Source organism: Garra rufa, chromosome 25, assembly GCF_049309525.1.
Source record: "Garra rufa chromosome 25, GarRuf1.0, whole genome shotgun sequence".
Classification (NCBI taxonomy): Eukaryota; Metazoa; Chordata; class Actinopteri; order Cypriniformes; family Cyprinidae; genus Garra; species Garra rufa.
In genome coordinates, this window is record NC_133385.1 from 11669117 (window position 1) to 11692069 (window position 22953).

The 22953-nt window shown below is 35.2% G+C and overlaps 2 protein-coding genes across 3 annotated transcripts in view; one reads left to right on the top strand and one right to left on the bottom strand.

Annotated features, from left to right (window-relative positions):
- On the top strand, positions 1-18579 carry fanci (FA complementation group I). Of its 2 annotated transcripts, XM_073831471.1 has the most exons (38): positions 1-86; positions 699-814; positions 2716-2788; positions 2902-3032; positions 3281-3434; positions 3651-3708; positions 3849-3890; positions 3969-4092; positions 4583-4668; positions 4790-4922; positions 5884-5964; positions 6121-6257; positions 6337-6523; positions 6631-6718; positions 6816-6946; positions 7377-7447; positions 7540-7654; positions 7859-7981; positions 8082-8150; positions 8233-8334; positions 8419-8601; positions 8681-8802; positions 8895-9056; positions 10738-10917; positions 11017-11183; positions 11268-11338; positions 11454-11570; positions 11649-11700; positions 13532-13659; positions 13749-13814; positions 13890-13986; positions 14118-14302; positions 14416-14472; positions 17162-17221; positions 17309-17386; positions 17729-17824; positions 17925-18038; positions 18116-18579. In XM_073831471.1, exons 2-38 carry the CDS (start codon positions 713-715, stop codon positions 18176-18178), a joined length of 4005 nt encoding a protein of 1334 aa, XP_073687572.1. In that variant the 5' UTR covers positions 1-86; positions 699-712; the 3' UTR covers positions 18179-18579. The 2 variants fall into 2 exon arrangements, with proteins under 2 accessions (XP_073687572.1, XP_073687571.1); XM_073831470.1 differs by having other exon boundaries at positions 17925-18266.
- Positions 18287-22953, bottom strand: part of polg (polymerase (DNA directed), gamma) — a 19410-nt gene continuing 14743 nt past the window's right edge. Inside the window, exons 19-23 of the mRNA XM_073831472.1 lie at positions 21673-21795; positions 21407-21584; positions 20138-20346; positions 19906-20066; positions 18287-18425 (exon numbers count right to left, since the gene is read on the bottom strand). Coding sequence (XP_073687573.1) covers positions 18340-18425; positions 19906-20066; positions 20138-20346; positions 21407-21584; positions 21673-21795 — 757 coding nt within the window. The 3' untranslated portion in view covers positions 18287-18339. The remainder of the gene's footprint in view (positions 18426-19905; positions 20067-20137; positions 20347-21406; positions 21585-21672; positions 21796-22953) is intronic.

Genomic DNA, 22953 nt, shown 5'->3' on the forward strand with positions numbered 1-22953 from the left:
GCTAACAGGTTACCGACTGCAAACGGCAGGAGATATCAAGCACTAGATAAAATTAACCCTACATAAAGTTCACTAAACAGGTAAGTGTTTGGCACTATAAAAGCAGACTAACGTTACACACTTAACGCTTTTGTATTTCATTTTGTCAATAACGTTAACGTTTCCTAAAGTCTGACAGTTTTTTTTGCTGCTAACTTACTGCTGTTCTAGTCTGAATATTTCACGGAGAAGTAAATGTGAATAGAATATTAGTGAATACAGTAGTTAGACTTAATAGTTTAACAAGATATATATGTAGTATTTCACATTTAGTAATTACGTAAATAATTAATTTGTAATACTGTAAATGCATGTCCTGCTTCATAAATGACTTTTCTTTGAGTCATACTTTTCATATTATAAATGGTTATTTATTAGTGTTTGTGTATTGGTTATAGCATCCCTGAGCTGTCAAATAGCTACAGTAAGGAAACAATATTTATGAATGAAGTTTCATCCCCAGTTTGATCACCCTCATATTGTTCTAAACCTATAGGCTGATATTTTTCAGTGGAAAACAAAAAGACAAATGTCTGAATAACTTTTGCAAAAATACAGTGACAAATATAGTGACCTTTACTCTCCAAAACCGATTCTCATTTTAGGACATTGTGAGATCCTTTGGAATTATGTTGTGCTTTAATGATGTATATTCACAGGTCTGTGTACATAGATGTCTAATATGAAGGTCACGGCGGAAAAGATCCTGTCATTATCGGAAAGTGATGGAGTAGATGAACTACAAAAACATCTCACCTTGCTGTCTGATGATCAGGTTTGTGTTTAATCTGTATACTCATATGTAATGAGCTTGCAACTGATCTGTGTTGGGGGTAATGCACTAAAGTAACGCAAGTTACGTAATATTACTTTTTCCAAGTAATTAGTAAAGTAACGCATTACTTTTTAATTGACAAGAAAATATCTGAGTTACTTTTTTTCCCCCATTTATTGATTAAAAGCTCTCCTGTCCCCATGTGGAGGGAAATCGTGAGTAAGTTGTTGCTTAAAGGAGTATTTCACTTTCAGAACAAAAATTTATGGATAATGTACTCACCCCCCTTGTCATTCAAGATGTTTGTGTCTTTCTTCTTTCAGTCGTAAAGAAATGATGTTTTCTGAGGAAAACATTTCAGGGTTTTTTCCATATAAAGGACTTCTATGGTGCCCCCGAGTTTGAACTTCCAAAATGCAGTTTAAATGCAGCTTCAAAGGGCTCTAAATGATCCCAGCCGAGGAAGAAGGGTCTTATCTAGCGAAACGATTGGTTATTTTCTAAAAAACATTTACAATTTATATACTTTTTAATCTCTACACAGAGTACACACAGAGCTAGACAAGACTAGCATTTGAGGTTAAAAAGTAATTTTTTTTTTAGAAAATAACCGATCTTTTTTCATCGGCTGTGATCGTTTAGAGCCATTTGAAGTTACATTATGAAAGTTCAGCACCATATAAGTCCATTATATGGAGAGAAATCCTGAAATTGTTTTCCTCGAAAAACATAATTTCCTAATGACTGAAGAAAGAAGAGAAAGGGAGTGAGTACATTATCTGTAAATTTTTGTTCTGAAAGTGAACTACTCCTTTAAGTTCTAGAATAAATGTGAACATGCATTAATTTATATCACTCACTAAAAAAACAGATACAGTGTTCCCTAAAATGTATAAAAACAGTGAAATTCAACTCAGAATATGACGCAAACCTGCAATAATTAAATATGTGACCCTGGACCACAAAACCAGTCTTAAGTCGCTGGGGTATATTTGTAGCAATAGCCAAAAATACATTGCATGGGTCAAAATTTTTGATTTTTCTTTTATGCCAAAAATCATTAAATTAAGTAAAGTTCATGTTCCATGAAAATTTTTTGTAAAATTCCTACTGTAAACATATCAAAATGTAATTTTTGATTTGTAATATGCATTGTTAAGAACCTAATTTGGACAACTTTAAAGGTGATTTTCTCAGTCTTTTTGATTTTTTTGCATCCTCAGATTTCTGATTCCAAGTAGATGTATCTCAGCCAAATATTATCCTATCCTAACAAACCATACATCAATAGAAAGCTTATTTATTGAGCTTTCATATGATGTATAAATCTCAGTTTTGTCAAATTTAACCTTATGACTGGTTTTGTCGTCCAGGGTCACATATGTTAAATAATCCTTTATGTATTTAATCCCATTTTATTAACTAATGTCTCTGCTGCCAAACTTCGATGATCCAATTCATCCATAGTAATAAGCAAAAATTACTCAAGATAATCGAACATTTGTTTTTCTTTTTTTATTGCTAAAGAGTTGACCTTTTTTCTTCTGCGGTCTACTGTACAGATGTGAATTTACTTTTCTCTAAGCCTGAGGGTTTTGTTGTGAAAAGGCTTTTACATTTGCCAAAATTAGAACTTTTTTTATTAAAAACAAACAAGCAAGCCCTGCCCATTTAAAAAAAGTAATGCAAAAGTAATGTAACGCATTACTTTTCATTAAAAATAACTAAGTAACGTAATTAGTTACTTTTTTAGGGAGTAACTCAATATTGTAATGCATTACTTTTAAAAGTAACTTTCCCCAACACTGCAACTGATAATCTAATATCATGCCATGTACAATGCAGCATCTTTAAATTATATGCAGATTGCTTTCAAATATGCTTTTTGTGTCCTCTCAAAGCTCACAACCATGCTTACTAATAGTGCTCTGAAAGGGAAGGATACAGGCGTCCTGATCAAAGCCATATTTAAAGGTAACACTGATTCTTAAATTCTTAATTCACCTTCTTAAATTTAGATTTTTACGATTTTCTGTGCTGTTTCGTCAGGTAGAGCTGAATATCAAACTGTGTTTTTGTGATGTTAGGTTCACCGGTAGGTGTTTCGCATGGCGCTAACCGTAGACTGCTTGTGTACAAGCACTGTATTCCACTTTGTGAATCTGGAGACCTACAAACGGAAGTGGCATCAGATATTATTGGACTTCTGATGTTAGAGGTGAGTTACTTATACCATACACAAATGAATAGCAATGCACTGGTTAAGGATTTTGGCTGGTAACCTGTAGGTTGAAGGTTTAAATTCCACATGAGGTGATCTGGAGGACTGAACCTGTAATTAAAGTGTGATACTGTTACTATTTGATAATGAATATTTGATGGTTCAAGTCCAAAAACTTGATTTGGAGGGGTTGAACTTGGTATTTATACTGTACCTGTGTAATATGGTTTTCTTCTGTGCCATAGACACACAGTCTACCTGGTCATGCATTAGCCACGTTGGCATCTCTGTATGTGGATGCCATCAAAGTAGGTGAGATGAATAGTGGGAGATCGCTTGAACTTTTCCCGACAATCCTAACAGCTCTTGCCGCTACAGAAGCATTGGCTTATGGGAAAGGTAAGTTGCTATTTGTTAAGCCCAAACTGTAATAGGTCTGTAGAGTAAAACATCTGAACATATATCTGTTTTTCATTTTAATTTTCCAAATCAGCCTATTTGAATGATTTCTGATATCATGTGACATTGAAGACTGGTTTGTTTGATTGGTTTTCTTACTGATTTTATTTAATTTTATTATATAGTATTGTACAAGTTTACTATTTTTTACTTCAGGTGAGCTGAGTGGAGATGAATACAAGAAACAGCTGATCAACAGTCTTTGCTCTAGCAGGTACTATCTCCATTTAAAGTGCTTTAATATTGGTTTTCAGTATGTAATCTATAAAGACATGAAAAACAAGAAATGTGACATTGCTCTCCAAGTAATATTCAATGTTCTGCCTTAAACTAACATATCTCCAATTCATGCAGATGGGATCCACAGTGTGTAATACACCTTACGACCATGTTCAGGTATGACATATTTACTGGCTGTGGCTAGTTATCGACTTTATGTCTTGAACATAAAGAAAACAGTATATTTTGTGTTAGGGATGTTCCATTATCTGCTGAGGAGCTTCAGTTTTTGATCGAGAAGATTGTACGGATGTTCCTCAAGTTGGATCTACAGGAGATTCCACCTCTTGTCTATCAGCTGCTGCTACTGTCTGCCAAGGTCAGTTTATAGTTCATATGAGACCCTGGACCACAAAACCAGTCTTAAGTAGCATGGGTATATTTGTAGCAATAGCCATTTTTCTTTTATGCCAAAAATCATTAGGATATTAAGTAAAGATTGTGTTTTATGAAGATATTTTGTTAGTTTCCTACCATAAAAATACCAAAAAATGTAATTTTTGCTTAGTAATATGCGTAACTAAGAACTTCATTTGGACAACTATTAAGGTCATTTTCTCAATATTTTGATTTTTTTTGCACCCTCAGATTGCAGATTTTCAAATTGTTGTGTCTCAGCCAAATATTGTCCTATCCTAACAAACCATGCATCAATGGCTTATTTATTCAGCGTTCAGATGATGTATCAATCTCAATTAAAAAAAAATTATTATTTACCCTTTTGACTGGTTTTGTGGTTCAGGGTCACAAATGTATTAAAAGTGCACATTGTGTCTATATGGCCAGATTGTTATTTGGTTCATCAACAGGGCGGTAAGAAGTTGGTTCTAGAGGGAATCATCAATTACTTCAAGAAGCAAGACCAACTTCAGAAAGACGAGCAGAGAAATGCGGAGTGAGTAGGACAGTATGGCTCAATAGGCTCAAATGGTTTTGTTTAATCTGACAGATTTGTTTTTGATTTGACTTGGTGTGTAAAATTAGACTTAGATCATTTTTATATTTATATCTGTTAGGAATGAAGATGTGGAGGTGCAGACCATCCCACAGGATCAGCTGCGTCACGTAGAGGGAACGGTCATCCTCCACATTGTCTTTGCTATTCGTCTTGACCATGAGCTCGGCAGGGAGTTTTTTAAAAGCCTCAAGGTGAATGTCTGTCTGTTTCACGTATACAGTTGAAGTCAAAACTTTACATACACCTTGCAGATTCTGCAAAATGTTATTTATTATTTTTTTTGTTTAGTGGTAGTTTTTCATGGGTCCCTTGTTTGTCCTGAACAGTTAAACTGCCCGCTGTTCTTCAGAAAAATCTTTTAGGTCCCACAAATTCTTTGGTTTTTCAGCATTTTTGTGTGTTTGAATCCTTTCCAACAATGACTTTATGATTTTGAGATCCATCTTTTCACACTGAGACTTTTTGAATTTGAAGATCAGGGTAAATTTAACTTATTTTGTCTTCTGAGACTAACTGAGGCTATCTTCTGTAGCTTCTGAAGAGCAGTACTAAATGATATTTAGGCAAAATAAGAAAACATCTATATTCTGTTCAAAAGTTTAAACCCCTAGCTCTTAATGCATCGTGTTTCCTTTAGAAGTTTCAGTGAGGGTTTGAACCTTCTGTAATAGTTGCATATGAGTCCCTCAGTTGTCCTCAGTGTGAAAAGATGGATCTTAAAATCATACAGTCATTGTTGGAAAGGGTTCAAATTCACAAAATGCTGAAAAAACAAAGAATTTGTGGGACCTTAAAGAGGTTTAATTGTTCTGGAGAAACAAGTAACTCATGAACAACTATTATTAAGCCAAAAAAAAAAAATAGCTGTGGATCATTCAGGTAACAACACAGTATTAAGAATCAAGTGTATGTAAACTTTTGAATAGGGTCATTTTCATAAATTCAAATATTATTTTCTCTTATTGACTATATGTAATTGTCTTTTATATAAAATATCTTATTCAGGTCAGTACTAAATAAAAAATAACATGCATTTTGTATGATCTCTCTTATTTTGGTAAAATAACATCTTGCAGATTCTTCAACTGTATTTACACACACATAACCTTTTCTTTGAGTATCTGTGTGCTAGCTGTTTGACTTTCTTTGTAGGCAGCCCAAAGTGATCCGTTATGTCCCTTCAGCGTTGCTTTGCTGCTCTCTGTGGCTCGTATACAACGGTACGAAGAGCAGGTAAGTTTCTCTTTTATTACTCCTCTTAAAACCTAGTGAGCTGTCCATCAGGACAGCATTTTTATAAATCATGAGTAAGCATTCAGTGTCTCAAAATTCTTCAAAACATGTCTGTTTTACTGTCTCAAACCTTCTAAAATTACCCATAATGCTTAGGTATTTGAGTTCCTGAAGTGTGCCATCACTAAGAACTTCAAGGATGATCAGATTCAGCACAGCTCTAAGTTTCTGCAGGAACTGCTGCCTCAGTGTAACAGCGTCTCCAGCATGATTTTAGACACAGTCAAAAACAGGTCTGGTTAAACTGCAGTGGTTTTTGGTTCCTTCATTAATTGTGTAGATTTATTTAATTTGTTGTATGTTTATCTGCAGTGTGTTTGGCTGGGATCATGTCACTCAAGGTCTGGTGCAACTGGGGTTTATACTTATGGACTCCTTTGGGCCTAAAGCCGGAGCGTTTGGGAAGATCAGTTCCACAGAAGGAACATCAACCACAGCTAAAACGCCAAATCAGCAAGCCTGTCGACTTGGTGGACAAGTTCTCCTTGAGAGCTTCAAGGTATGGTTGTCAACCATTGTTCTTCCACTTCTTGTAATTTATAAAGCATGGGCCAGATATTTTTAAAATATGCGACAAGAAGCCAACTCTGTTTTCTTTTTGTACAGATGCATGAACCAATCAGAGGCGAGATCCTAGAACAAGTCTTGAACCGGCTGGTGACTAAAACGGCCTCACCTGTTACTCATTTCATTGGTTAGAAGTCATCTTTTTGCTGATATTTATTCAAGCTTACTGAGGTTTCATTTTTATCTATTTTTATTTGTTCTTCGTGACTACATTACTTCCACAGACCTTCTTTCCAGCATAGTGATGTCTGCTCCCATGATCCTCTTGGAATCTTCCTCTAAGGTCACAGAAACATTTGACCAGCTCTCCTACTTGCCCCTCAGCACTGTGCAGGGTCTCCTCAAAGCTGTGCAGGTAACAGCTCAACCCACATGATATTAAAGGGATAGTTCACCCAAAAATGAAAATTCTGTCATTAATTACTCTCCCTCATAACATTCTAAACCCGTAAGACCTTAGTTCATCTTCAAAACACGAATTAAAATATTTTGCAATCCGAGAGCTTCCTGACCACGATCAAGAACCCTGATGTCGAAAACTGACATGCAATAGAAGAAACTGTTGAAAAAAGGTGTCCATACTACTTTTCTGGGTCTTGATCGTGGTAGTTGCGTTGCTGTCTATGCAGGGTCAGAAAGCTCTTGGATTTCATCAAAAATATCTAACGACGTGAGAGTGCGTAATTAATGACAAAATGTTTATTTTGGGGTGAACTATCCCTTTAAGTATGAGTTGCTATCACATGATCAAGTATGTGATATGTTTAATGTTTTGTTTTTCTCAGCCTCTGCTCAAAGTGAGCATGTCTATGAAGGATGCCCTCATCCTGGTCCTCCGGAAGGCCATGTTCTCCAGGTAGAGTAAGAAACCACCCACGCATCTGAATGTATTTTCCTCTGTGTCAAATGACGACTTAAGTCGACTAAGAGATCTTATCCTCTCTGAAGTAATTTAGATGGCAGGAAGTCAGCAGTGGCAGGTTTCCTGTTGCTACTAAAGAACTTTCGTATTCTGGGGAGTTTAGCTTCCAGCCAGGCCAGTCAGGCCATTACATCCAGCCAGGTAAACAATAAACATCTGCAGACATACAGTTGAAGTCAACTGTATGCAAAATCTGCAAAATGTTAATTATTTTACCAAAATAAGAGGATCATACAAAATGCATGTTATTTTTTATTTAGTACTGACCTGAATAAGATTTTTTTTTTTTTTACTCAATGCAATTTTTTATTATTGTGTCTCCAATTCTGATTCTGACTCCTCCAGGTCCAGGCAGACGTCCACTCGCGCTATAACACTGCTGCTAATGAAGCCTTCTGTTTGGAGATCCTGAGCAGTCTACGCCGCTGCCTTAACCAGCAAGCTGACGTCCGGCTCATGCTTTATGAGGTTTGGCCCTCTCACTTCCTCTCTTAGAAATACAGGATTGAAACAATACAGTCCTCACATCTGTGCTGTACTAAAAATGTGATGCATTTGATTTTAATAGGGTTTCCATGATGTCCTTCGTCGTAATTCTCAACTGACGAGTTCCATCATGCAGACCCTTCTATCACAAGTGTGTATCATCCTTTTGCTAAATAAAGCTCTAATGCCTTCCTGCTCTGGTTGCTAATCCAGTCATTATTTGGGTTTAACAGTTGAAGCGATACTTTGAACCAGAGCAAGATCTGCTTCCGCCTCTGAAGCTGGAGTCGTGTATCAGCGCCCATGGAGATCAGGTCTTCATCCAGGAGCCTCTGGTACTGATACAATGTCTTAATCACATTGATATGCTGCAGTTGGTCACATAAGAATCTTCAGTTATGTACAGTATGTTTCTCCAGGCTCACTTGCTGTCCTGCACGGTTCACTGCCTGCTGTGGAACCAGAATATGCGGTCAGGTGGCAATGTGAGCGATGATGAAGATGACGAAGATGAGGAAGGCGGCGTACAAAGTGAACTGCACGCTATATTGGAAAGCATAACGAAGCGCATGATTAAAAGTGAACTGGAGGATTTTGAGTTGGTACGTTGTAGTTCCCGCCTTTCCTGTTTTTTCTTGGAATACAAACTACGTTTTTCAAGTTTCATTTAATGTGTTTTAGGATAAGTGTGCTGAATTTTCAACAAGTTCTAGTGTTGGAGTGAAGAACAGCATCTACGCTGTGCTGGTGATGGGACTGAATGAGGTTCTCATTGAGTATAACTTCATCACTGCCAATTACAGGTGTGTGTTTTTGAAAGCATTGTTTCTAATTACTTATAATATGGAACGACATGCTAGATGTGTTTAAACTATTCTGTGTTGCACATGAGCAGTAAGAACCATTTTGAGGACGTTCTGGAGCTGTTCAAGCATTATCATAAGGTGTCAGATATCCTGAAGGAGCGAGCAGGGAAGGGTCGCCCCGCATCTAGCAAAACCCCTCGCAGCCTGCTGTCTCTAGGCTTTATCTCTACATTGCTCACTGCTCTTTTCAGGTATAGTTTGAGTCAGTAACTACATGAGTATATATTTGCATCACAACAAAAGCACATTTACATTACCCATGTAAAAGTTTGGGGTTGTTAAGATTTGTAATATTTTTGAAGTCTCTTACGCTCACCAAGGCTGCATTTATTTGAAATAAAAATACAGTGAATGTTGTAATAGTGAAATATTTATTTAAATGTTATTTTAATACAGTTAAAGTCAAAAGTTTGCAGAATCTGCAAAATATTATTTTACTAAAATAAGAGAGATCATACAAAATGCATGTTATTTTTTATTTAGTACTGACCTGAATAAGATATTTCACATAAAAGATGTTTACATATAGTCCATAAGAGAAAATAATAGTTGAATTTATAAAAAGTTTACATACACTTGATTCTCAATACTAGGTTGTTACCTGAATGATCCACAGCTGTGTTTTTGTTTAGTGATAGTTGTTCATGAGTCCCTTGTTTGTCCTGAACAGTTAAACTGTCTGCTGTTTTTTTAGAAAAGTCCTTCAGGTCACACAGATTCTTTGTTTTTTCAGCATTTTTGTGTATTTGAACCCTTTCCAACAATGACTGTATGATTTTGAGATCCATCTTTTCACACTGAGGACAACTGAGGGACTCATATGTAACTATTGCACAAGGTTTAAATGCTCACTGATCCTTCAAAAGGAAACACGATGCATTAAGAGCTAGAGGGTTAAAACTTTTTTTTAATTCAAAGATCAGGGTAAATTTTAATTATTTTGTCTTCTGGGGAACATGTATGTACTAAATGAATTTGATATTTAGACAAAATAAGAAAAATGTACACATCTTCATTCTGTTGAAAAGTTTTCACCCCTGGCGTTTAATGGATATGAGTTCCTCATTTGTCCTTAGTGTGAAAAGATGGATCTCGAAATCATACAGTCATTGTTGGAAAGGGTTCAAATACACAAAAAAGCTGAAAAACCACAGTTTTTGTTGGACCTGAAGGATTTAACTGTTCAGGACAAACAAGAGACTCATGAAGAACTATCACTAAACAAAAAAAAAAAAAAAAACACAGCTGTGGATCATTCAGGTAACAACACCATTTAAAAACTTTTGCACGGGGTCATTTTCTCTTGTGGACTATATGTTAACATCTTTTATGTGAAATATCATATTCAGGTCAGTACTAAATAAAAAAATAACGTAATGTGCATTTTGTATGATCCCTCTTATTTTGGTCAAATAATTAACAGATATTGAAGATTCTGCAAGGTGTATGTAAACTTTTGAACTCAGCTGTATATGTATTTATATTATATATCACAATATTACTTTTTATTGTATTTTGACCAAATAAATGGAGCCTTGGTGAGCATAATGTAAAACAAAAATGATTAAAAAAAACATTAAAAATACATTTGAAAAAAAAAAAAAAAAAAAATCACAATTAACTATTAACTAGTGAAGTTAATTAATTTGTGAAAAATTGTTTTACATTATGCTCACCAAGGCTCCATTTATTTGGTCAAAAATACAATAAAAAGTAATATTGTATATAATATAAATACATATACAGCTTACATACACCTTGCAGAATCTGCAATATCTGTTAATTATTTGACCAAAATAAGAGGGATCATACAAAATTCACGTTATTTTTTTTTATTTCGAAATGTTACAAGCATTTATTATTAATATTTAGAGACAGCACTCAGAGCCGTGAGGAGAGCCTGTCTGTGTTGCGTTCCAATGGAGACTTCCTGCGCTACTCTGTGAGTGTGGCTCTCCAGAAGATCCAGCAGCTTGAGGAGACGGGACACACAGACGGGCCGGAGGGACAGAGCCCTGATAAAACTTTCCGCCACCTCTGTGACATCACCAGGTCTACATTATGTTATTAAGGGTCTCATTTAATTGCACACAGGGGTTCAGTGCCTGAAAGAAGCTGCAGTTATTAACCTCTTTATTTTCCTGCATGCAGTGTGCTAATGTGGCGCTACACCAACGTGCCGTCAACCGTGGAGGATGCTGGGAAGAAGGAGAAAGGCCAGAGTGTGTCTTTACTATGTCTGGAGGGTCTACTGCGAGTCTTCACGACCGTGCTACAGCGATACCCCACGCGCATGAGCAACTTCCTGTCATCTCTCGGTGGGCCTCTTAACATTCCAGTGACTTCTAAAAAACACTTCTGTTTGTTTGTAGTGTTTTATTGAAATCTTAAAGATGTTTCAGGGGAAGGAGAGGCAGAGGGTGAGGGGTCGGATCTGACAGAGCAAACAGCTTTCTACATTCGCCAGTTTCAGGTACCAGCTTCATTTTCAAACCCAGCATGACTGTAATGTTCCATTTGCTCTGCTTAGTCAGTCCATCAGTCCAAAACACACTGGCAAATGTTGTAAGTTAGTCTTTTTTGTACAGCGAGCACTGATGAACCAGCTCAGTGGGGGAGAGGAGGAGTTCAACAGTAAAGAAGCTCAGTTATTGGTCAGCATCCTCAGCGTACTCTCACGCCAACTCAATCCTTCCTCTCAGCAGGTAGCTTTTCAAAACACTCATGCTATCACAGTATTCGCTGTCGGGAATCTCAATGTGTTTTTGTTGTGTTTTGTGCAGTTTGGGCAAATGATCACCTGGACTGTGAAAATTTGTAAGGAAACCAACTTCGGTAAGTGATTATGGCCAGATACAAAGATTAGTTATTTATTAGGGACTGCTGGGAGGCTTTTAGTAATTGGAAGAATTCGATTAGGGATACAACATTTATATTGTTGCAAGAATTAAATTACATTTTTTTTAATGGCTTTTTGCTACATCAGCTGGTTTTAGCTGTCTTTGCAAAATGAGCTGTTTGCTTAGTCAGCTTGCTTTGGCAGTTTATTTTTATTTTTTTACTTTTTTGGCTAAATCAGCTGGTTTTACCTGTCTTTTAGCTGTTTTTACAAAATGTGCTCTTTTTAGCTGTTTCTTTTTTTTTTTTTTTTTACTAAATAAGCTGGTTTTAGCCTTTTTTTTTTTTTTTTCTTTTTTTTTCTTCTTTTTTTTTTTGCTAAATCTGCTGGATTTTGCTGTTTTTGCCAAGTCTGGTTTTAGTTGGTTTTTAACTTTTTTTTTTTTTTTTGCAAATTTAGCTTGTTTTAGCTGGTAATGTTTTAATTTTAGTTCTATTTGAGATGTAATTTTTCTTTTTCTTTTTTTTTTTACTAAATCAGCTGATTTTTGCCTTTTTTATTTACAGAATCAGCTGGTTTTAGCTGTTTTGCCAAATCAGTTAAATTTGCCAATTTAGCTTTTTTCTCGGTAAAACATTTGTTGTTGTTGTTGTTTTTGTTGTTGTTGCTAAATCAGCTTTTTTTGCTGGTTAGCTGTCTTTTAGCTGTTTTTGCAAAATGAGTTGTTTTTTGCTGGTTTTAGTTGGTTTCTAATATTTTTTTTGCTAAGTCAGCTGATATTTAGCTGATTTTTGGTGCTTTTTTTTTTTACAGAATCAGCTGGTTTAAGCAGTTTTTTGCCAAATCAGCTAAATTGAATAATAACTCGCAATTTTGAGTTTGTATCACACAATTCTGTTTTTTTTTTTTTTATTGCAAGAATTGTGAAATATAGTCGCAATTCTGACTTTATAACTCACAATTGTGACTTTTTATCCCACAATTCTTTTTTTCTCACAATAGTCGCAATAACCTTTTTTTAAATTTTTTTTTTTTTATTCAATGGCAGAAACGGGCTTCCATTGGTTTTACCTGATTTAGCCGTTTTTTGTTTAATTTATATTAGCAACATGTTAAATCCTGCTTTCAACCATTCCAAGTACCCTAGCAAACGCATATCATCTGTAGGCATGTCTGTTTTTGAACATTGTAGCTTTGAAAACTATTAAACTACTTTACTTAACTTAAAATTATTTCAAACTTAAAGCTTTTATAACTTCTTCAAGCTATCTGCCTAGGCTTTTCTCAAGCCAGCTCAAAGTTGGTCTACAAACTTCACTTACCTAGTTAAATAGAAGTATTCTCTCGATATTAATTTGGGATAAAAACACAACTTTTACCCATTTTATTGCAGAAGAACTACAATTTTGTCCAAATAGACAATGTGGCCTAGTACATTTAGAAAATTTAACATGAAACTAAAACGATCAAAATCTAAATGGAAAAAAGGGTACTTTTTTTACTTTTAAAATAAAATAACAGGAATAATGATATATTTCATACATTTCTCTTGTGTTTACCAATATAAAAAATGCATTAAAATACAATTAAAGTGAATGAAGAAAAAAACAGCTTTTTAAAAACACAGTTTAGAATATATTCAAAACACTTACTTTAAATAGTTATAACATTTCACAATATCACTATATTTGATCCGATAAATGCAGCATTGCTGTAATAATGCAGTCTCCAGGAAATGTGATAATCAAATAAAAAGCTTGTTAAACTTGTTGACAGTGCTGCAACTCTATTTTGACTAGTTTGTTAAAAAGATATTCTCTCTTTCAGAGGACATCTCACTCACTAAGGGCTTGCTGTCCCTGCTGTTCAACCTGCATGTCCTGTATAAAAGCCCAGTGACTCTGCTCTGGGAGATGTGCCAGGACATACACAGCCAGCTGGGAGACATCGACCAGGTACTGTGGCCTCAGGACTTCTAATGTGACCACTGAAATACTGAAAAAGGCCAGAGTGTGTCATCACAACTATCTCTGTTTTTGAGCAGGACGTAGAGGTGGAGAAACAGTCTCACTTTGCCATCATCAGCATCAAAACAGCTGCATCTGCTACGGTAAGAACAGACTTCAGAAACATTTTTTTAGATCCCCATATCTGTTATTAAACATCTGCCTCTCTTCCTTTCCAGCTTCTAGTCTTGTCTCAGGTTGGAAAGGTGTTGGATGAAGTCGACTGGTTGATCGCCAAGAAGAAAGGCCAGATAAGCTCAGACAAAACTATTTCAGGTAACACATCAAAAACCTCATGAGGTGTCCCATCTCTTCTTCTGAAAGGCCTCCTGCACACCTGCATGGAGGTCCCAGATCTAGGATAAAGAGCATTATGCCAACTTCCTGTGTTTGTGTGTGTCTATTAGGAAGTACCCAGCAGCCACTGGGCCAGCAGGACGCGATCGAGAAGGCCATCACGATTCAGTTAGGTACGCTGTTAACGGCTCTGCACGAGCTTGTTCAGACCGCCCTGCCCACAGGACCCTGCTCAGACACACTAATGAGGGAGCTCAGTCGAACCTACAGCATCCTGACTACACTTACCAAATACGTGAGTCTTGTTCTGATTTATGACAGTAATATCATTCAGACGTTTCGATTTGCTCTGTTATGGTTTAAGGAATCTTTACAGCTCAGAGCTTCACAAAAACATATTTTTTGCAGTATATTCAGCTGTGTGCGACTCAACCAGGCCAGCTCCCTGCACGTTTGGAGAAATTGGTAAGGTTTTTCTAAATATTTACAGTTCAGAGAGTGAGAAGAAAAAAAATGAATTTGTCTTTTAAAGTCATTTTTAAATCCTAAATTTGATTTCTAGTGGATTAGACGACTAAGACTAATTTCTACTGAGGCTAAAATATGTTTCTTGAGCAGAAAATCAGCGTATTACAATGATTTCTGAAGGATCATGTGACACTTAAGGCCATTGCACAGAGTACGAAATTTTCGCATGTTAAAAAAGAAATGCAACCTTGCGTTATGTCAATCGTTTACACACTGCCTCCGAAACTTCTGTCCGTCATAAAAAATTCGGATTGGGTTCGATTTAGGATGAAAGGATGACGAATATGAGAAAACCAAAAAAACGCATACGAAAATTTCTGACTCAGTGTACACTGACCTTTGAGACTGGAGTAATGATGCTGAAAATTCAGCTTTGCTAATAGAGGCAATAAATTAAATTTTCAAACAGAAAACAGCTATTTTTAAATTTAACTTATTATTTTGAAAAAATTTTACCATTTTACTGTTGTTTTTCTACACTTTTGATCAAATAAATGCTTAAAAGAAATAAATGATTAAGAAAACTACCAGTTAAAAGTTTTTGATGCTTTTTAAAGTCTCTTCTGCTCACTAAGCCTGCATTTGTTTAATCCAAATTACAGTGAAAACAGTAAATAGTAAAAATACTTACAAAATTTTAAAGTATCTTTTTTATTTAAATATTTGAAAATGTAATTTATTCCTGTGATTTCAAAGCTGTATTTTTAGCGTCATTACTTCAGTCACATGATCCTTCAGAAATCATTCTAATATTCTGATTTGCTGCTCAAAAACACATAATTATTATTATGTTGAAAACAGCTGAGTATATTTTTTTTAGGTTTCCTTGATGAATAGAACATTCAAAAGAACAGCATTTATCTGAAATAAAAATCTTACATTATACAAGTCTTTGATCACTTTAAAGCATCATTGCTGAATAAAAGTATTCATTTCTATCATTTCTTTTCCAAAAAATAAAAAATAAAAATGTACTGACTCAAAGCTTTTGAATGTTATAGTGTGTTACAAAAGATTTTCATTTCAGATAAATGCTGATTATTGGGACTTAAATAATAAATACTAAACTGTTTTAAATACTGATGATAATAATAACAAAAATGTATAATGCTAATTTGCTGTTCAAGAAACATTTTTGTTATTATTATTATCATCAGTATTTAAAACAGTTTAGTATTTATTCAGGATTCTTTGATGAATAGAAAGTCCCAATAATCAGCATTTATCTGAAATAAAAATCTTTTGTAACACCCTATAACATTCGAAAGCTTTGAGTCAGTACATTTTTATTTTTTGGAAAAGAAATGATAGAAATTAATACTTTTATTCAGCAATGATGCTTTAAAGTGATCAAAAGTGATAATAAAGACTTGTATAATGTAAGATTTTTATTTCAGATAAATGCTGTTCTTCTGAATGTTCTATTCATCAAGGAAACCTAAAAAAATATACTCAGCTGTTTTCAACATAATAATAATGTGTTTTTGAGCAGCAAATCAGCATATCTGCAGGGTGATATGGCCACAGCCATATCACCCTGCAGCCCAAGACCGGTTGCTCACTGAAGCTAAGCAGGGCTGAGTCTGGTCAGTACCTGGATGGGAGACCTCCTGGGAAAACTAGGTTGCTGTTGGAAGAGGTGTTAGTGAGGCCAGCAGGGGGTGCTCACCCTGTGGTCTATGTGGGTCCTAATGCCCCAGTATAGTGACGGGGACACTATACTGTAAAAAGGCACCGTCCTTCGGATGAGACGTTAAACCGAGGTCCTGACTCTCTGTGGTCACAAAAAATCCCATGGCACTTCTCGTAAAGAGTAGGGGTGTAACCCCGGTGTCCTGGCCAAATTCCCTCCACTGGCCCTAGTCAATCATGGCCTCCTAACAATCCCCATTCATTCATTGAATTGGCTCCATCACTCTCTCCTCTCCACCTGTAGCTGGTGTGTGGTGAGCGCACCGGCGCCGTTGTACTGTGGCTGCCGACGCATCATCCAAGTGGATGCTGCACACTGGTGGTGGTTGAGGAGAGTTCCCCCATATGATTGTAAAGCGCTTTGGGTGTATGGCAATACACAACGAAAGCGCTATATAAATCCATCATTCATTCATTCATTCATTCATTCATTCATTCATTCATATTAGAATGATTTCTGAAGACTGGAGTAACGATGCTAAAAATTGAGCTTTGATCACAGGAATAAATTACATTTTAAAATATATTCAAATAGAAAGCAGTTATTTTAAATAGTGAAAATCATTCACAATATTACTGTATAAATAAATGCAGGCTTGGTGAGCACAAGACTTCTTTAACGAACAATAAAAATCTTACTGTTCAAAAATGTTTGACTGGTAGTTTAAACTTACAACTTACCAACCGGTAGCTTTTAAAAGATAGGGTTGTAACAACATTCCTCTCAAAATGATATAAAATTTGATACATATAAAACATTTGTGAGTTTTATTTAGGAGAAGAACAAACTTTGAACCAAACCACTGTTTTGTCCAAACCTACATTATTGCCAAGTAGACTAAAAACAAAAATTAGTAAACATGTAGCATTTAGGTTGGACTGAATATTTGATATGCATTTAGGTGTGTGATTCTCAAACATCTCTTGTCTCCAGGTGAAGCTGTCAGGGTCTCATCTTACTCCTCAGTGTTACTGTTTCATCACGTATGTACAGGTATGTACCTGAAAATGATCCATTTTCTTTCTGTTTGATGTTTTTCCAACCTGTCTTTGACACGTTATCAAATGTTCTTTGGTACAGAGTGGAGAGCTGACAACAGGAGCGCCGGAAAAGTCAAAGAAGAAGAAAAAAGAAGATGATGCCGTAGCAGCCGCTTCAGTGAGAACTATTTAGATTCATTACCTGAGACAAAAAAATGCATTTTGCACTTTTTGGATTTTCTTTTTATTTCTGGTAACAATTTAACGGGACAGTTTACCCAAAAGTGAATTACTCACCCTAATATTGTTCCAAATTAAGAGCTTCGCTCATCTTCGAGACACAAATTAAGATCATCAAAAATATCTTAATTTGTGTTCCGAAGATGAACAAAGGTCTTACGGGTTTGGAACAATATTAGGTTGAGTAATTAATGACAGAATTTTCACTTTTGGGTGAACTGAACCTGAAGTCTTGAAAATGTTTCATGTATCTGATGTGATTTTTATTTTATTTTTCTAGGCCAAAGTCCTTCGTCAGACTAAAGCCATCCCGAACCTCATTTTCAACATAGAACAGTATGAGAAGTTCCTTATTCTTCTTTCCAAGAAATCCAAGGTAAAGTCTCTTCGGTTTACATATGCACAGCATATACAACGGCAAAAAATCTTTGGGGAAAAAAAAAAATGAAGGCACATCTGTGAATGTTTTCAAACAGGTCAATCTGATGCAGTACATGAAGCTGAGCACTTCCAGAGACTTCAGAATCAATGCTGCCACATTGGAAGCTGCTCTGCAGGAACAGGAACACCAGCAGGATGAAAGCCAACAGGTTTGTCTTTATTTAAATATGTTCATAGTGCTGTGGGACTGGGTTTTTCATCTTGATAGTTGTCTTTTTTCTTTTAGACTGAAGATTCTCAGCCGTCTGAGGAAACTCAAGCCCCAAAGAAAAAGAGGAGGAAGCAGTGAGGAAAAAAAGAGCCTTACTCTTGTCCTTCCTTTGCACTTTTTATACCCACATTCATTCATTCCTGTCATTTCAACACTGCCCGTTTGAGTTCACACTGGGGTGGCTATTTATGTGCTAAGAGACTGCATGACCTGTGTTCGTTCTTTTCATGCCACAGATATTACTTTAACCTTGCGGCTTGTTGTTTCCCCTTGTCCAGTGATCCTTTGGTGATCTCTATTATCTGATATATGTCCAACGCCTCACCTGTTGATATATCAAAACAGGATCAAGTTGGTTTGAGGTAGCACATCGACAATATATAAATAATTAATTTCTGACTTTAGTTCATTTTTAGACCTTCATTTTATGTGAATTTATACTGTTAATGAGTTCATATTCACAAAATGCTGCTATAATCTTAATAAGTAAACATTCACACATAATCTGGTGAATAAAAAAAATTTAAACAGTTCACCAAAAAATAAATTGTGCCATTTGCTTTCTCTCACATCATTCCAAAGTTGAATAACGTTTTAGTTGGACTTAAAAACAACAGTTTTCAAACAATGATGTCATATATATTTGACCTTGGACCACAAAACCAGTCATTAGGGTCAATTTTTTGAAAATGAGATTTATACAGTGTAAAAAAAAAAAAAGTTGATATTTACAGTAGAAAATATACAAAATATCTTCATGGAACATGATCTTTACTTAATATCCTAATGGTTTTTGGCATAAAAGAAAAATCAATTTTGACCCATACTATGTATTGTTGGCTATTGCTACAAGTATACCTGTGCTACTTAAGACTAGTTTTGTGGTCCAGGGTCACATATGAAGATTTATTTTGGATTTCCCACTTTGTTTTACAGAAAAAAAAATTTAAAACAGGAGAGTAAAGTAAATAAAGGCAAAGACTACCTGACTTTTAAAATGTGAACACTTTAAAACATGCAGATTTTGAGCAATTATTGTCTTTCCGAACTGTAAATATAAGCAAAAGTCACAGTGTATTCCAACCTTAAAAGAATAGTTCATCCAAGAAAAAACAAGCTGAACATCTATTCTCAGGCCATCCAGGATGTAGAGTTTCTTTCAGATTTGGAGAAATTTAGCATTACATTACTTACTCAACAAATAGATCCTCTGCAGTGAATGGGTGCCGTCAAAAACCAAACAGCCGATAAAAACATCACAATCCACAACTAATCCATGCTTATGAAGCAAAAAGCTGCATGTATGTAAGGAACAAATCCATAAAGGCGTTTTAACTTTAAACCATCACTTCTGGCCAAAACAGGAGTCCATAATCAATGCTTCATCCAGTGAGAAAGTCCATCATCTGTTGTCCTCTCAATTTAAAAATCCACCAACATATGTGACCCTGGACCACAAAACCAGTCATAAGGGTCACTTTTTTTTTTTTTTTACATTTTTATACATCAACTGAAAGCTGAATAAACACACTTCTAAATATTGAGAAAATCGCCTTTAAAGTTGTCCAAATGAAAATCTTAGCAATGCATATTACTAATCAACTATAAAGTTTTGATATTTACAGTAAGAAATGTACAAAATGTCTTTATTAATTCTAATGGCACCTATTCACTGCAAAGGATCCATTGGTGAGCAAGTGATGCAGTGACAAATTTCTCCAAATCTGATGAAGAACCTCATTTACATCTTGGATGCCCAGCTAATTTTCCTTTTTGGCACAGTGACAATTAAGGTTTAGTCTGACCTTGTGGTAACCCGTATCTCCGTTCCACTCCTGTGGGGTTGGATGGAGTCATGCAGTCCATGGTCACCTCCTTCCGTAGACACTTATCAATGTCCACTGCGCTGAAGAAAGCCACTGACTGTGGCAGATCCATCATTCCCAGTTTATAGGCAAACATGCACCTGAGAACAGACAAAAATATTCAAGCATGGACTAAAGCCAAAAGTAATAGGAATCAAAGTTTGGTTCTTACCTGGTGAGCAGGTTGGTGATCTGCAGGGCCAGTGCAGCTCGATAGCGATCTTCGCTTGCGACCAGATAACGCACCTCATCGTGAATACTAATGCAGAAGCGCCCGTCAATGTTGTGTTCCTCAAACAGCCAGCGCATGGCCACCAGCATTAAATGGAGATAGTCCACCGCTGAACTCTGAACCACCCAGTTTATTCGGCTGGTAATGAACTAAAACAAAAAAGAAGTCTTAAAGTAGTTCACTTTCAGAACAGAAATTTACAAATAATGGACTCGCCCCCTTGTCATCCAAGATGTTCATGTCTTTCTTTCCTCAGTCGTAAAGAAATTATGTTTTTTGAGGAAAACATTTCAGGATTTCTCTCCATATAATGGACTTCTATGGTGCCCCCCGAGTTTGAAGCTGCATTTAAACTGCATTTTGGAAGTTCAAAGGGCTCTAAACGATCCCAGCGGATGAAGAAGGGTCTTATCCAGCGAAACAATCTGTTATTTTCTAAAAAAGTATATACTTTTTAATGTCAAACACTCGTCTTGCCTAGCTCTGCGTGAATTCGGTGTATTCCAGTTCATGACAATTAGGGTATGTCAAAAAACACCCATTTTTTTTCTCCTCCAACTTCAAAATCATCCTACATCACTGCAGAAGTACCGACCCAGTGTTTACAAAGTGAACGTTGAGAGGGAAAATGAGATGGGAGTTTTTCGACATACCCTAATTGTCATGAACCGGAATACACAGAATATACATAGAGCTGCATAAGACGAGCATTTGAGGTTAAAAAGTATACAAATTGTAATTTTTTTTTTTTTTAGAAAATAATTGATTGTTTTGCTAGATAAGACCCTTCTTTCCTCGGCTGTGATCGTTTAGAGCCCTTTGAAGCTACATTTTGGAAGTTCAAACTTGGGGGCACCATAGAAGTCCATTATATGGAGAGAAATCCTGAAATGTTTTCCTCAAAAAACAACTTTCTTACGACTGAAGAAAGAAAGACATGAACATCTTGGAAGACAAGGGGGTGACTACTTTATCTGTAAATTTTTGTTTTGAAAGTGAACTACTCCTTCAAAGGATTACTCCACCTTCGCAAAGAAATTAAGATTTTACAAAAATCTTAATTTCTTTATAACTGAAGAAAAAAGACATGAACATCTTGGATGACATGGGGGTGAGTAAATTATCTGAAAATGTTTATTCTGAAAGTGGAGTAATCCTTTAAGAATGGAAACTAAACACATAAATGTACTAAAAACCACGGAAGCTCACCTCATTCTGAACAGCAGAAGGTTCCAGAGCTCTGGATATCCTGCAGCCCAGCACTGGAGTGGCTGGTTCCTCAGAGTGGGCGATATTTTCTAGCTTATTGAACATCTCTGATTCTGTACCGCCTGCCCATACGCGCTGTCCTGTGAGATTCCACTTTCTTTTGCTCCCTCTAGTGGTACTTCAAGGATTAAACACAAGTATAACATGCAGATTTGTCCAACATAGACAAGCATAAAACAGCTTGTGTTTCAAGGTAGTAAGCAGACCTTTGAGCTGCCAGTTTGGAGATTTTACGCAATTCCTGGAGTGAGACGCTGCCATCCTCAGCTCTTTCCACCTCCACGTTCAAGCTCTTTAACAGCCATTCTCCTTCTTCAGACAGCTGATATCTGCACAAGCAAAACGTCAAACATTTTAAACAATATAAAAAAAAAAAAAAATTATATATATATATATATTTTTTTTTTTTTTTTTTTTTTTTTTTTATAATTTAATCAATTTAAATATGTAATATATATATGTGACCGTGGACCACAAAACCAGTCATAAGGTTAAATTTTACAAAACTGAGATATATACATCATATGAAAGCTCAATAAATAAGCTTTCTATTGATGTATGGTTTGTTAGGATAGGACAATATTTGGCCGAGATACATCTATTTGAAAATCTGGAATCTGAGGGTGCAAAAAAATCAAAATACTGAGAAAATCACCTTTAAATTTGTCCAAATTAGGTTCTTAACAATGCATATTACTCATCAAAAATTACATTTTGATAGGTTTACAGTAGGAATTTTACAAAAAATCTTCATGTAACATGATCTTTACTTAATTTCCTAATGATTTTTGACATAAAAGAAAAATCAATAATTTTGACCCATGCAATGTATTTTTGGCTATTGCTACAAATATACCCCAGCGACTTAAGACTGGTTTTGTGGTCCAGGGTCACACACACATATATAATTATACGTTTTAAATAATACAATTTAATTCACTCAGTATTAACTTCATATCTTGTATAATTTTTTTAAATAATTTTTTAACTATATTTTGAATAATATATTGCAACTTAATATATAATTTTGTTTTAATTATATTTTTAATACTAACATTTTATATTTGAATCATATTTGTAATAATTGTATATTTGTAATCATTAATGTAATACTTTAAACTAAACTAAAACATTTTATTTTAATATTTTAAACAATACAATCAATTTAATACAACTTAACATATATTTTATATAACTTATTTTATATAATATTTTTAACAACGGAATTATAATAAAATATAATAATATTATTTATACATTTTAACATTTTTTAAATAATATTATAAATAATGAGTCATAATTTAATGTCTGTTTAAGGGTAAAGTGTGTTTTGTTTTGTTTTTTTTGTTTTTTGCCTACCTACCATGCTACATTATGACATAAAAAGTTATGACAGAGTTTGAAATTCTGACCTAAAAAGTCGAAATTATGAGATACTGTCATTATTTTAACAAAAGTCAAATTATGAGATGCTATTTTAATAATAT

Excerpts from the sequence above, each read along its gene's own strand:
- fanci (XM_073831470.1), top strand. The coding sequence starts at position 713 with ATGTCTAATATGAAGGTCACGGCGGAAAAGATCCTGTCATTATCGGAA. Across the intron at positions 8,335-8,418 it reads TCTTCATCCAGGAGCCTCTG|GCTCACTTGCTGTCCTGCAC; the intron begins GTACTGATACAA and ends ATGTTTCTCCAG. Across the intron at positions 9,057-10,737 it reads TTGCTCACTGCTCTTTTCAG|AGACAGCACTCAGAGCCGTG; the intron begins GTATAGTTTGAG and ends ATTAATATTTAG.